We start from the raw sequence: 16,504 nt of genomic DNA, 5'->3' as shown, positions 1-16,504 counted from the left end.
GCTAAGACTTGCATTTTTTTTTGTAAACTCACAGTTCAGTAAAACACGTTTTACCAAGGCATTTTAAATTGTAAAATTGCAGTGGCTGTATCATCATTTATTCTTTTGCAAAGGTTTTGCTTTTGGCTTATTTTAATGATTATTATAGATTGTAAGTAAGGCATTGTTGCTGATATATGCACTTGTTTTATGTGAGCACTGCAATTTAAATTCAAATATGTTAAAAGATTAGGTACTCAAGCTATACAATTCTAACAGCAGGCACAGTGGGGGATTGAGGGTTTCTCAGCGGTGAATAGGAGTCTTTTTTTATGTCTGCTCACAAAGTTAGCCAGGCATTTTCAATAGTACAGCTTCCCTTTATTTCAATGTTCTCTCTTCATGCTTCATTGCATTCACCAATAAAGTCTACTAAATAAATATAAGTTTATGTTTACGGGATAGTAACAACTTTTTTAAACCACAGAAATTATTTACTATTTTTCACGAATATTATGTACCGTAATAGACCTTTTTTCCTCCTTCTTAGTCATATAAGCTAACAAGGTCAGCAAAGACATTTGAGTTATTTCAAACTCGTGGGGTTGATCTACTTATGTGGGAGAGTGCAAAATCTGGTGCAGCTCTGCATAGAAACCAATCAGCTTCCAGGTTATATTGTCAAAGCTCAATTGAACAAGCTGAAGTTAGAAGCTGATTGGTTTCTATGCAGAGCTGCACCAGATTATGCACTGATTTAGTAAATCAACCCCTCGCAGTCCAGTTTTACTACAACATCTTAGCTAGTTAATAGTAGAGCTGCACGATTAATCGGCAAGAATTGTTATCGCGATCTTGACTAAAGTGTTTCCTGATTCTTTCTTTGCAAAGAATTCTCTCTGCTCTTCTGAAGCCACAGCCGTCAAAAGAAAGGAAGGAGAAAAACTAAGAATCAAAACATTCTTTATCAGTATAACTTAAGTATAAACATGGTAACAATTTGTCAATGGAATAGACTTCGTGTGTAAGTGAAAAAAGATTAATCACTTAAACACTAAACCTTTTTCTGACATTTGTTGGTTTCAAGATAAAATCTTTTTTTTTTTTTGCTAGAAAATTACTTAGAACCCCCAAACATTATATATATATTTTTAGTAGACACCCTAGAGAATAAAATGGTGGGTGTTGCAATATTTCATGTCACATTGTATTTGCGCAGCGGTCTTTCAAATGCAATTTTTTTGGAAAAAAAACTACTTTAATGAAAAAAAAAAACCTAACCAGTAAAGTTAGCCCATTTTTTTTGTATAATGTGAAAGATTTTACGTCGCGAGAATCGTGAGAAAAAAAGTAAAAGCATCTCATTTTGGCCAGAATCGTGCAGCTCTAGTTAATAGGTGACCTTCATTTGTGTTCTGTTTTAAAAGTGTATGCATAGTCATTTTTTTGGATGAAGTACAGAATGTTGAAACCCTATCATGCTATTTTGTGATGTCTGTGTCCTTCTGGGGGAATTTTTCTTCACGTCTTGGAGACGCAAAAGGGAAGTAAGAGGAAATTCCCCCTAAAGTAAGTTGAATTGACATCTTAGACAGTTGACAACAGAACATTTGTTCCCACTGGAAGATTTCCTCCTACCTCATGCACTCGTCATGGCAATCCTAAAATGTAGGATTTCCACTTACTTTCTGTCTCAGTGATGTGGATCACCATGACACTAAAGCTGGATACACACTTTACAACTTTTGTTGTTTCGATTTCCTTTAGATTTACCTTCAACTATGTAGTACAAGGGCCTGCCTGATTTCATACAAATTGAAAGTGTTTAGGTTTGACCCCATATTATATGGTTTTGGTAAATCTGAAGGAAAAAGGAAAGGAAAAGCAAATTGTATAGTGTGTATCCAGCTTTAGAGAGGGGGACACAGATAATAAATAAAACAAAGCCTCTAAACCTTCCCCGCGCTATCCAAAACTAAAAAAGTTTTACATACAGTATGCTTTGATTACGTTGTTTTTATAAGGATATATTTTATATCACAATGTCCTAGAGCAGGGGTCTTCAAACTTTCTAAATAAAGGGCAAGTTTCCTGTCCTTCAGACTTTAGGGGGGCTGGGGTGGCCAGAGGGAGTAGAACATGCCCCAGTGTCAGTGGGAGTAAAAAAAATGACATTGTAGTCAATAGAATGAGGAATAGTACCCCATGATTGGTATTATGCCCCGTACACACGGTCGGATTTTCCGATGGAAAATGTCCGATCGGAGCGTGTTGTCGGAAATTCCGACCGTGTGTGGGCTCCATCAGACATTTTCCATCGGATTTTCCGACACACAAAGTTGGAGAGCAGGAGATAAAATGTTCCGACAACAAAATCCGTTGTCGGAAATTCCGATCGTGTGTACACAAATCCGACGGACAGAGTGCCAGGCATGCTCAGAATAAATAAAGAGATGAAAGCTATTGGCCACTGCCCCGTTTATAGTCCCGACGTACGTGTTTTACGTCACCGTGTTCAGAGCGATCGGATTTTCCGACAACTTTGTGTGACCGTGTGTATGCAAGACAAGTTTGAGCCAACATCCGTCGGAAAAAATCCTAGGATTTTGTTGTCGGAATGTCCGAACAAAGTCCGACCGTGTGTACAGGGCATAAGTGGGAGGAATGGTGCCCCAATGCTGGTGTCAGTGGGAGGAATAGTGTCCCATTTTTGGTGTCAGTGGGAGGAATAGTGCCCCATCACTGGTGTCAGTAGGAGAAAAAAAATGCCCCATTGTTGGTTCCAGTGAGAGGAATGGTTCTCCTCTGTTGGTGTCAGTAAGAGCAATGGTTCTCCACCGTTGGTGTCAGTGGAAGGAATGGTGTCCCTTGTTGATTGTCAGTGGGAGGAATGTTGCCCGCTTGTTGGTGTCAGTGGGAGGTATGGTGCCCGCTTGTTGGTGTCAGTGGGAGGTATGGTGCCCGCTTGTTGGTGTCAGTGGGAGGTATGGTGCCCGCTTGTTGGTGTCAGTGGGAGGTATGGTGCCCTGAGGGCCAGATAAATGCAAGCAAAGGGCCGCATTCGGCCCATGGGCCACAGTTTGGAGACCGCTGTCCTAGAGGATGTAAGTAACTTGTGCTTAATCATTGTAATGTTCTTAAATAAACCTTGTTTCTGGTGAAGCATCAATAAAATCAATTTTTACATTATTGGTAAAAATAACAATAGCTTTAATAAATATAAATTGACATGCACTTTGTTTTAAGGCATTGCTTCTCTCCTCCAAAACCAGCATCTTTATATTATTTGTAAATGTGTATCTAAAGCCAAAACATTTTTTTTGCCAGTGTTTGGCATTTCCAAATTGCATGACAAGTCACACCCCATTGCCGGCAACGAAACTGTTCATATCGCCACGACTCGCGTCACAGGCAATGAAACTGTTCATATCGCCACGACTCGTGTCACAGGGGTTATGAAAAAGGATCCTGCACTACTATTTTTTACAGATTTCATTGCAACTTGCATAGACTGCTGTTAAAATAAATTGGCAGTGCAAATCGCACTGATGTGCGGCTTTGAAATCTTGCTGAAGCAGAGCAATTTCAAAGCCACGCCGGTGTGAAAGGGGCCTTGTTCTCTTTGTTCCTCCTGGTAACTGCTGTCACCTGGAATGAAATTGAAGAAAAGTCCAACATTTTTAGTGGTCACCAGAACAGAATAAAGAGGCCGTGCAAAGTATCCTTTAAAGGGGAAATCTTCCTAATGGGAACACTTGTTCCAGTGACATCTATGTAAGGTAACATTTGGGAATGTTGCTCAGTTTGGAAAGATTTCTTCTAATTTTCTGTTCGGTCTTTATAACAGAAAGTGAGGGGAAATCTTCCCAATGGGACACAAAGGGCAAGAGGAACCTGACACAGTTTTAACCATTCCATACTTTATCCAAGAAAAAAATAGTTTTTTGATATATTAAAAAAAATTACAAGGCATAAAAAAGCAGTGAATGTGACACTCATCAAACATTTAGTGCAGGTGAATCACTGTAATTTAAAACACATACGGCAGGAAGATTCACCTGCAGTGAATGTTTGGTGAATGCCACATTTAAATATTCTTTTTAGTGTTTTATTGTTAAGCAAATAGTTAGACAACAACATTCTTAATTTAATACAAATGTTAATGTATTTGTAACATTAATTTATAAGGGGTAACATTTAAAATGCACTTGATATATATCAGCTAAATTCTTGCTCAATGTGGATTTGTAGACTGACTCGGTTAAATTGATGATAGGCAACTCCTATCCTCATATTGATTAGTGGTTCCAAATTAATAATAACTACTGCAGTAGGGAACAGACACAAAAGATACGCTCAGCATCTTTCCAAATTACTGTTCTGCTTTATTATGACGCAATTGAAGGTTTTTATGCACATGATTACGTAGGTATCACATTAATATTACAATTGTACATTTATGGTAACAAGGGGCGTTACATAGGCAGGCTAATTCTAATCAGGACTCGAAAGAATGTAAACATTTACTGAAAACATTATTAGTGCCGTGCACAGTGAGGGCAGTGTGCAATACATACAAAATACAATACAATTATATACAGAACGTACAAATTTCCATTACAGTCTCCCCTCTTTTGATCAATATTTTGATCACTAACCATACCTGCTATCACCTTTAACCTGGAACCTCCACACGCTTAGGTGGAGGTAGTCCTGGCCAAAGAGGCAAAAAACTCCATTGTGGAGAAAATAATAGCTGAGCAACTTTTTCATTACAAAATGACTTTTCATTGTGAAAAACAAATGATTGATAAGACATAATTACAGAGTACTGGCTGTACACTCCTGTGGCCAGAATGGCCTTCTAGCTGAATTGTGGACATGCTGACTTATCAGCATATGTAAACACAGACAATTCTACATATAATGGAAGACATACAAAAGACAAATATGACTTCAACATGGCTAAATATGACTTCAACTACTTTTCAAATATATATATCCCTTACAATTAAAGTAATTGAATCAAAAAGTACCCTAGACTGTGATCACAAGAGGGAAACAAATCAAACACAGAGATTTCTTTAATTTAGTCATTTTTGCAGTGTCTGGTGTGGATCCAGGTGACTTTTCCTTCAAGTTTTGCAAAAACTGTACATGAAATAGATGCAGTATTGAGTCTCCAAACTTTTCCTTATATATAAATGTCTCTTAACAATCCACAAGTCACCTGGCTTTAGTTTTAGATCCTTCCAAACTTTTAGGATCTGGAATTGGGGAGAAAACACATAAATGAGTTTGTCAAAAAACCTTAAAAGATCAGCAACATTCTCTGTGAGATCCGAATGGAGGACTTCAGCTGCTGAGACAAAATATTAGCAAGTGAGTAACACACTCCCAAACCAAATCCCATAGGGAGAGAGTCCAACATCCCCCTTAGGGGCTTCATAAAATATAAGAAAACATTCAGGCAAAAGTTTTCTAGTTTCTTACTCTACTTTGTCCGCTACATTGTAGACAGTAGGGGGTGTAAAAATAAAACCGCAAAACTTCTAGTAAGGACTCTCCTATAAAAAATGATTTCCTCTGTTACTCTCTGTACTTTCTGGCACTCTGTACTTACAAACTACTTCTGATAACACTTTTTACTGTGGCCTTTGCAGTAGCATTTGCCACTGGACATCCAAAAAACATGTCCATACAGACAAAATGCATATTTGTAAGATCCTGACTTGGGCATCTGGATATATCTTTTTTGTAATCTCTGGGAGGGATGTTCAGCTTTTGGTAACACCTTTGGTAACAGGTAAAACAAGAAGTGGTATGTTATAAAAACAACTGTGGAGAACCCTGGCTCTATCCCACGCTCATTTACTAAGGCAGCCATAACTGCTTGTGACTGATGACACGGTCCATGTGTCAAGCTGAAGGGAAAAGAGTGGCTGGCAGACATAAATGATCACTTTTTCCAAAGTCCTGTTTCATAAGAAGTTGCCCCCTGTGGACCACTTGTTCTTCTCGTTCTGGGGTCCTTAAAGTTGAATTATTAATCCCAGCTATACTGGGCCAGAACTAGGGTGGAATCTGTGAGTTGCACAGACCCATCAAGTGTCCGGGGCTGTAAATGCAGCATCCTTAGTCACCTGGTCTGCTTCCATGTGTGAAAGTTAATATGGCTACCTCAGCAAGAAGCTGGAAGGCTGAAAACAGCCAATCAAATTAACTTGGCATGCTTGGTTGGTTTACCTGCCGAAGTAAAAACAAACTTCTGGCCCTTCAAATGGAACCAAAAGCTCTCTATATCTCGACTATCTATATAAATATACACTCTTTTTATAGCTCACAGGCTTTGCTAAAACATGGAGCTCTGCTTCTTGAGCTGGGGAAAAAGGATCCAATGACTTTGAATACAGAGTATCTTTCTGGGTGATAAACTGCATACTCAAATCTACAAAAAATGTAATATCTGGGTCTTCAGGGAGTGTGTCCCGCACTGGGCTCACAGCAACTGATTCCTACACCATCAATTTAACACATGTGGTTTTTCCTTTCTTTTGAATAAATGTCCACATTTTTCATTGTTAGATTTGTACATAAATAAACTCATATTTTAAACCTTTCATTAGACAAACATTTAGTTATCTGTATATTTGCTGCGCAGAATGTCGGACCATTGACCAAAACAATATCTAACTTTGTCTAATAGCACCTTTGCATAAAAGCTACAGCTCTGATATATCAGGATGAACCCTTCATTACTGGGTCCAGCTTGCATGAATATATTACAATGGCTTGTTTTCTATCATGCTATTTGTGTAAGAACTCCAGTTTCATGTTTCAAAAGACAACTTCTTCCTGGCAATATTATAATAAATGATAACAATACCCTGCGGTCATGGAGAGATGCCCATAAATCCAAAATATTCTTCTGCTTATACCACTGCACTTTACAAGAAAAAGGGGCACATCATTTCACAATCCACACATTCTGCTTTGGATTTCAAAAATAAAAATAAATAAAAACAAAAGGATCAAGAATCTGTATGATGGACCAGAAAGCATCAAAAACTATAACACAACTGGCTGCAGGTGGCATCTATCCTAACAGGGTGTGTGGACTTGATGTGATGGGACTGTTATATTTAAATTTTATTTATTATTACTCTTACATCATGGACCGCACATCAAGTTATTATCAAAAACCTTACAATATCATTTTTGTAGAAGAACTTCTTATGTATCCCATCCATCTTGGCTTTGTTAAATATTATGGCAGCTTTATTCCAAATAACAACCTCATCTTAATCTTTTTTTTCTCTCAATAAGGGCTTATTGTATAAATGTAAAATTACAAAATTGTTATCTTAATCTAAACTAATCCCATTTTTACAAATTTCCCCAATAACCTGGATTTCATTTCCAACCAAAGGTTGTCTAAACCAGTTTCAATATATCTATATAATTGTTAAACTCATATTAGAAATTAATACTCATTATTACTTAATTTTACTTAATTTCCCTTTTTTAAATGCACTGTTTCCACTATCAAAGGATATTCAATTTGTGTAATACACGGTTAAATGTAACCTTCATTTTACCATGTCTGGAAAACAGATTCAAAATAATTGTGATCACATTGTTTACCATTAGATTCGTTAACCCGGCACATTTTGTTATAAATGTTTTGTCTAAAAAACAGAAATTGGCATGGTGTCTTTCCAGCTTATCACTAACCTCTCATCCCAGCCACATTTCTTTCAGGAGAGCACAAAGGAGGGGGTCACATCTGCGTACATGGCACACACAAGCAATAGAACTAAAGGTCCCAGCATTCGCACATACATTTTTCCCATTTGTACACAACATGTGCATATCATTCTCTCACTTTCTTTTAACTCTTTAATATTTCCCTGCCTAAATTCTGCTTTCCTTATTTTGTTTAAATAACTTTTATATCTAGCTTCTATGATTCTATGATCAGATGGGGAGCCACAGTGCTCATCCCATCTTCCCTCTCTGACAACATATAAAGTATTCTGTTTTAACTCTCATTTCTCTGTTTCTGACTTTTACTAGTAGTGCCTGACCCCAAATTCATCCCACAACTTAACATGAAAATGTCCCTTTCTGTCTAGTGTTAATGTCACCCTTGATCCATCCTGCTCACATAGATAACTGTTTCTCTAGCTGTTTACTCTGCATTAGTCTTAGTCCCTGTGGACCTTGGTAACCCAATTACCTATTGTGGATCTCTGTCCACTTTAACCATTAATATAGGGGCTCAGTATAGGCGGAACCGCACCTTCGGTTCATATGTAGCGCTTCTCTTGCGCTGGGCATTTTTGAGGGTCTCTTACCCTTCATTCCCTTACTTAATTTAATGCCCATAATGACTGGCCAGTCTTCTCTCTTCTCTACTTGTGCCTATACCCTCTTGCCTCTAAACTACTTTATCTAGCAGATGTACTACATATACCTGTGAACAGTACTATTCTTCCCTTTCTTATTTATAACACTCCGATGGACAGTAGACAGTGACAACATAACATATAACCACCAATCAATACAGTTCGATTAAGGGGAGTAAAATAGGTACCCTTTGTCCCGAAAATGCCTTACCGATCAAGGAAGTCTGATAACTCAAATGTAAGCAAAAGGCTTACCTCAGCCGGCTGATTATCAGAAATTCCCGGATCGTCTCAAGCTCCTCGTTTCGGATACTCAGGGTCACCTGGAATCCCCTCCTAAGGCAAAGCTCGCCATGCATGACTCGGTTAAATTGATGATAGGCAACTCCTATCCTCATATTGATTAGTGGTTCCAAATTAATAATAACTACTGCAGTAGGGAACAGACACAAAAGATACGCTCAGCATCTTTCCAAATTACTGTTCTGCTTTATTATGACGCAATTGAAGGTTTTTATGCACATGATTACGTAGGTATCACATTAATATTACAATTGTACATTTATGGTAACAAGGGGCGTTACATAGGCAGGCTAATTCTAATCAGGACTCGAAAGAATGTAAACATTTACTGAAAACATTATTAGTGCCGTGCACAGTGAGGGCAGTGTGCAATACATACAAAATACAATACAATTATATACAGAACGTACAAATTTCCATTACATAGACATAAAAAAAAAACAAATCAGGAATATACTTTTAAATGGGTACTCCTTGAATTATTGTCAGAATTGGCTCAACCATTAAGCCAAAAAAATCTTGACCCATTTTTTCCATTTCTGATCATTGATGGATATTTTTCATAAGAAAACAAGCATATTATATTTGGAACTCTACTACAGTGTATACTGAATATTTTCGTTGCTTATGTTACATTTAAATTTACAGTAGAACAAAATGGAAAACAAATTAATAATAAGGTTATCATTCTAAGACGACCAAGCTATGATTGATGACAAGCAATAGAAGATTTCCAATTAGGCAGTAAACATCAGTTTAATCAAGGGTTATTGGGAAGGGAAAGAATGTGATTAGAATGAATTAATCATGAATTCTTTATTGTTCGTTTATGTCATGTCATCATAGTGCACAGCTCTTTGGAGATTATCAATTAAAGAATGCAATTACCCAGCGCTTCAAGTGTATCTAAAACCAGAACTTTTTTTTTTTGTTTTGGATAGTGTTGAAGGGTTAGAACAGCTGGTTTTATTGCTGCATGTGCCTTTGTTGGGGAGATTCACCCTCTCCATTTGTCCTGATTAAGATTGTCACTGGGATTGAAAGTTTGACTTATGACTGGAACAGGAACAGACTGTAAATCTTCACTGAGGACCCTTGTTCTGGTGCCAGCTGACCAAAAGAGGACTTCCCTTGCTTTGAAGAGATATTTTCCCAATTCCTGTTGTGCCTTCAAAGATGAATTGAAGAAAAAAAACTCGACAGGAGCTTTAATCATATCTTAAACAAAAAAGTGTTGGCTTTAGATATACTATATTTGAAAATCTTCTTACAAAGGGTCCTTTGCAGACTATGTTCACCACTAGGGAGGGGCTCAGGTGTGTTTAGATCCTTGTCCCAACCCACCTGAGCAATCCCGCCAGGAAGCCGTCACTGCACACCGCCAGTCATAGGAAGTGAGGCATTTCCCGGCCTGCAGCTGCACATATACACGCCCTAACTAGGCTGCTCATGATTGACCATATGCAGTGACGGCTTCCTGGCAGGATTGCTCAGGTGAGTTAGGACTAGGATCCGAACACGCCTGAACCCAACCCTATTCACTAGTAGTTTGCACAATTCTGAGAATGATTTGAATTTATGCACAAAGGTATGTTTTCAAAATGACTTTCTCCCTATTTTTAATGCCATTCTGTGGTGACTATTACTGTCCTGTTTCCATTTTAGATTTTATGTAGAGAGGGAATGATAGTCCAGCAGTTAGAATAGAAGCTGCAGTCTCCAGCCAGAATATCTCTTTGCTGTTGTTTTCAATGAAACAGCAACAAATTGGTGGATCTTTCACCATCCTAGCATGTGTTCAGCACTGAACATTTCATTTCAGATCCACTTAAAGCCATCGTAAAGCCCACATTTGTTTGATTTGGGATAAAGTGTGGGGGGGGGCAGGGGTTCAAATGTTGTGAGGTTTTTTCCCCCTGTCTGTAAGCCCATTGGGTAACGTATGTCTCCCCCTTCCTGTTTTTGTGACACCCATAGAAGAAATGAGGGGAGCGGTTGTCAATGGGACAGAAAATGCTTGAGCAGCAAGTTCTAACCCTTCATTGCTTCCAAAAATGTGTTTCTTGTTTGTCTGTCTTCCTGTTCCCAACAGGAAATTAAGATAAATCTCTCCAACAGGTACACAGAAAGCAACAAAAAACTGACATAGGCTCCAATCCTTTGCTCTAACTAAAACAAATAAAAATGTTTTAATATAACTTACTTAAAACGAGTATATAGTTCTGTGCTCTACTGTAAATTAAAAAGGAATAATAATTACCGTATTTACCTAAAAAGTTCATAAATAAATAATAACATGTTTCCTTATATGATGCTAATGATTTCATGTTAGATAATCTAGTTAAAGGAGCTAGAGACACATTTTTTGTACTTTATACATAGATATATTTGTATTTTTTTTTATCAGGTCTCATTGGATTAAAAAAAAACAAAATAGAGAGAAATTGTTTCTGTTTTTCTAAACTTTATTTTTTTCCACACATGGAAACAAACAGATGCTGACAGAGCCCAAAAACATGGCATGGACGAATTTATCTCCTCAAACCCGTGCAACTTTGACCACGCCACCCTGTTTGAGATGCTTCAGCGACTTACACTGGACCACAGACTTAGTGACTCCTATTCCTGTTTGGTAAGCTGTCTCTTGAGTGTTTTGTAGCAATGTATCTTTTTTGTAAATATAATTGGAATTTATTTTTTTATGCATAGTAAATAAGGTTCAGTTGACCTTTTTTTCTTTGCCTGTGCAGGTCAAAATAAAAGGGTCACTTAACTCCCACCCCCAACCAACAACATTTACTTGTTTCTTCTCCTTCCACTCTATTTGACCATCAGGTGAAATACCTAATATTCCCGGGTATAGGTGAGCATGTCACTTGCTCAGCTTCTCCCATGTGATTCCTCCTAATTTACCCAGCTCTGTTATATGGAACTGTGGAAGAAGCCCAAAGTTCTGTGTGAGCTTAAGCAAATCAGTCTGTGGCTTTCTAAACATACAGCACTCTGAAATGAACAGTCTCTGCTCCTTGAGTAAATTAATCCTATTGTTTCTGCCTTTTTGAACAGTCAAATTGGGACCATTTCACAGGCCAGACTCATCTTTTAAAGCATTCATGGTTAAAGCATATACCATTGGCAATAAGCAAGACCTAGTTTTGTCTGGATACATGCTTCCTATGACCTTTTGGTAAAAATCCTGGAACCTAACCCCCATACTGAGGATTATGAGCCCATCTGACTGTGTGTTTTAGTGTTTATATAGCACCAATACATTCTGTAGTACTTAGTATTAGTATTAGCCACTTAGTATTAGTATTTAGCCATTTACAGTATCTCACAAAAGTGAGTACACCCCTCACATTTTTGTAAATATTTTATTGTATCTTTTTTTTCATGTGACAACACTGAAGAAATGACACTTTGCTACAATGTAAAGTAGTGAGTGTACAGCTTGTATAACAGTATAAATTTGCTGTCCCCTCAAAATAACTCAACACACAGCCATTAATGTCTAAACCGCTGGCAACAAAAGTGAGTACACCCCTAAGTGAAAATGTCCAAATTGGGCCCAAAGTGTCAATATTTTGTGTGGCCCCCATTATTTTCCAGCACTGCCTTAATACTCTTGGGCATGGAGTTCACCAGAGCTTCACATGTTGCCACTGGAGTCCTCTTCCACTCCTCCATGACAACATCACAGAGCTGGTGGATTTTAGAGACCTTGCACACCTCCACCTTCCAATGGAGGATGCACCACAGATCCTCAATAGGGTTTAGGTCTGGAGACATGCTTGGCCAGTCCATCACCTTTACCCTCAGCTTCTTTAGCAAGGCAGTGATCGTCTTGGAGGTGTGTTTGGGGTCGTTATGTTGGAATACTACTATGCGGCCCAATCTCTGAAGGGAGGGGATCATGCTCTGCTTCACTATGATACCATACATGTTGGCATTCATGGTTCCCTCAATGAACTGTAGCTCCCCAGTGCTAGCAGCACTCATGCAGCCCCAGACCCTGACACTCCCACCACCTGCTTGACTGTAGGCAAGACACACTTGTCTTTGTACTCCTCACCTGGTTGCCTCCACACGTGCTTGACACAATCTGAACCAAATAAGTTTATCTTGGTCTCATCAGACCACAGGACATGGTTCTAGTAATCCATGTCCTTAGTCTGCTTGTCTTCAGCAAACTGTTTTCGGCCTTTCTTGTGCATCATCTTTAGAAGAGGCTTCCTTCTGGGATGACAGCCATGCAGACCAAATTTGATGCAGTGTGTGGCATATGGTCTGAGCACTAACAGGCTGACCCCCCACCCCTTCAGCCTCTGCAGCAATGCTGGCAGCACTCATACGTCTATTTCCCTAAGACAACCTCTGGATATGACGCTGAGCACGTGCACTCAACTTCTTTGGTTGACCATGATGAGGCCTGTCCTGAGTGGAACCTGTCCTGTTAAACCGCTGTATGGTCTTGGCCACCTTGCTGCAGCTCAGTTTCAGGGTCTTGGCAACCTTCTTATAGTCTAGTCCATCTTTATGTAGAGCAACAATTCTTTTTTTGAGATCCTCAGAGAGTTCTTTGCCATGAGGTGCCATGTTGAACTTCCAGTGACCAGCATGTGAGAGTGAGAGCGACAACACCAAATTTAACACACCTGCTACCCATTCACACCCGAGACCTTGTAACACTAATGAGTCACATGACACCGAGGAGGGAAAATGGCTAATTGGGCCCAATTTGGACAGTTTCACTTAGGGGTGTACTCACTTTTGTTGTCAGTGGCTTAGACATTAATGGCTGTGTGTTGAGTTATTTTGAGGGGACAGCAAATTTACACTGTTATACAAGCTGTCCCCCCCATAAATCCATACCAGACCCTTAACAGAGCAAGCAGACTGGCAGGCCAGGAAAGGAAGGGAGGGAACGAGTGAGCCCCCCCTCCTCCTGAACCATACCCAGCCGCTTGCCCTCAAAGTGGGGAGGGTGCTTTGGGATCCCCTTCTTTTTTTTCTCTATTTTTCAGGTCTATCAGGTGGCGTGATTTATGATGGATGTACATCGCGGGGCACTTTTTTTTTCCTTTTTCTTTTTTAATAAAGGAATTGTCAAAAACTGTCTTTTGTGGTTTTTACTTTTTGACACTTGAATGGGTAGGGGTACAATGTTCCCGATACCCATTCACATGGGGGGGCGGGATCTGGGTGTCCCCTTGTTAAAGGGTGCTTCTAGATTCCGATAAGCCCCCCTGCCTAAAGACCCCCACAACCACAGGGCCAGGGTTGTGGGGACGAGCCCCTTGTCCTCAACAACATGGGGACAAGGTGCTTTGGGGGACCCCAAAGCACCCTTTCCATGTTGAGGGCATGTGGCCTGGTATGGTTCAGGTCGGGGGGGCGCTCGCTCGCCCCCTATCCTGTCCTCCAGACTGCATGCTCAGATAAGGGTCTGGTATGGATTTTGGGGGAGACCCCACGCCTTTTTTTTTGGCATGAAGTTCCCCTTGAAATCCATACCAGACCCAAAGGGACTGGTATGGATTTTGGGGGGGACCCCACGCTGTTTTTTTTTTTTAATTTTGGCGTAGAGTTCCCCTTAAAATCCACACCATGAACTGGGGGGACCTACGCCAATTTTTTCCTTGATTTTTTTTTTTTCATCTGTATTGCCGGGAGTCGGCAATACCTTACAGCTGCAAGCAATTTTTTTTCCTTTAGAAATGTAATTTTGCTGCGGCACTGTAAAACACATCATACAGATGTGCCACTTTACAGGCAGACTAAGGGGACCCCCCCAGGCATGATATTTAAAGGAATATTTCACTTTTATTGTTTTACTTTAAGCATTATTAAAATCACTGCTCCTAAAAAAACGGTAGTTTTGAAAACTTTTTTGTGCATTGATACATGTCCCCTAGGGCAGTACCCGGGTCCCTATACACCTATATGGCAATAACTTGCATATAAGCCTTTAAAATTAGCATTTTTGATTTTTCATGTTCGTGTCCCATAGACCTAAATAGGGTTCCCATGTTTGCACAAATTTTTTGCCTGTTGGCATGTTCTGGTGCAAACTGAACCGGGGGGGGGGGGGGGGGTATTCAGCCCATCCCTAGCCATGACACTGGCCTATGTTAACCATCAAGATGGCATGAAAAGTGCAGCAGCGGTGCCGGAGGCCTCCAGAATCCTTTGATGGGCAGAGCTTCAAGTGCCCACAATCTCCGTGGTGTACATTTCAAGCGTGGAAATCTGGCAGGGGGATTACCTCAGTTGTCAGACAGAAGTGTTTTGACAGCTTTGTCTGCAGTGGGGCACGCCGGATGTGGATCTACTGTCATCCCATCTCAACAGTACTGGAAGTACTGAGGTTTGTGGCAAGAGCAAACAAATCCTCATGTGGATGCGATAGACACAGATGCGAAAAATGCTCTGGTGGCACCATGGAGCCAGTATTGCCCTGTTTATGCAATTAAAGTCCGTTCTCTGAGTTCATTAACAAGCACAGCACCCGCTCCTCTTGTGTTTTTTTCCCTTGTACTGCTTTGTGAATAACTGAGCTGCCTATATTGTAGCAGGAAGGGGGTTTATACCAGCTAGGAATGCCCATGTCTGTCAATGAACTCAAAGTAACAAAAGTCCAGTTTTCTTTTCGATAGAGCAGGCGAGGGTTAGTGTGTCTATAAGGTTTTTTATTACTGTCTGCATATTGGGGAGCTCTGCAACCAGGACATAGACAAAAACACATTTGCACTGCAGCAGGGATAGCGCATTTGATAATGAATTCCTGTCTGTTGACAAGATGACCATATCCCACATTTCTGAGAGTGAAAATAAGAATAATTTTGGTATAACTTGCAAAAAAAAATAGAATTTCAAAGTTAAAGTGTGTTCTAAACCCAAAACAAAATGTAATATATTGCTGCTTACCAGGCCCTAGGTGTGATGGATGCATTTGTTTTGTTTTTTTCAGTCATAGTACATTTTTGCAAGTACAGAAGAATATGTATTGATTATGATTATTATTATTGTACAGGATTTATATAGCAACAACAGTTTGCACACTTTAAAAAATGAAGGCACACAGTACAGTTACAATACAATCCAGAAATCAGACGGCCTGACTTGTTTAGTTTTTAGGTGGAGGCAGTATAGGCTTCTCTAAAGATATGGCTTTTCAGGCATCGCCTAAAGGTGGATAGACTAGGAGACAGTCAGACAGATTGGGGTAAGGAGTTCTGGACGATGACAGAGGCTTTGGAGAAGTCTTGAAGGAGAGCAAGGCATGTGGTTATGAGGGAACTAGAGAGCTGGAGGTCTTGGGAAGAGCGAAGATAACAAATGTGGTTGGTATTTTGAGACAAGGTTAGTGATGTAGCTGGGGACAGATTTGGGGATGGCTTTGTAGATTGTTGATTCTGATAGAAATTCAAAACCCTTGTAACTTCCTTTGTACTAAACTGAAATATCAAGCATTGTTATCAGCTATGAGCTACATAACCTCTCCACAATACAGTGAGGGGAAGTAACGTTTGATCCCCTGCTGATTTTCTTAATTTGGACACTGAAAAAGAAATGATCAGTCTATAATTTTAATTATAGGTTTATTTTAACAGTGAGAGACAGAATAACAACAAAAAAATCCATAAACATGTAAAAAAGTTATACATTATTTTGCACTTTAATGAGCGAAATAAGTATTTGACCCCTTCGCAAAACATGACTTAGTACTTGGTGGCAAAACCCTTGATGGCAATCATTAAGGTGTCAAGGCTGACATTAGGTAACTCAAACCTTCAGCTCCCTCCACATATTTT

The 16,504-nt window shown here is 39.6% G+C and overlaps 1 protein-coding gene across 13 annotated transcripts in view; it reads left to right on the top strand.

Moving 5' to 3' along the window:
- The window catches only part of CADPS (calcium dependent secretion activator), a 666,812-nt gene that overhangs the window by 414,923 nt on the left and 235,385 nt on the right, over positions 1-16,504 (top strand). For all 13 annotated transcript variants that reach the window (XM_073592156.1, XM_073592166.1, XM_073592157.1 and 10 more), the window contains exon 12: positions 11,186-11,322. In XM_073592156.1, coding sequence (XP_073448257.1) covers positions 11,186-11,322 — 137 coding nt within the window. The remainder of the gene's footprint in view (positions 1-11,185; positions 11,323-16,504) is intronic.

Source organism: Aquarana catesbeiana, linkage group LG07 (assembly GCF_042186555.1).
Source record: "Aquarana catesbeiana isolate 2022-GZ linkage group LG07, ASM4218655v1, whole genome shotgun sequence".
NCBI classification, from domain to species: Eukaryota; Metazoa; Chordata; class Amphibia; order Anura; family Ranidae; genus Aquarana; species Aquarana catesbeiana.
This window is presented reverse-complemented; position numbering and strand designations above follow the sequence as displayed.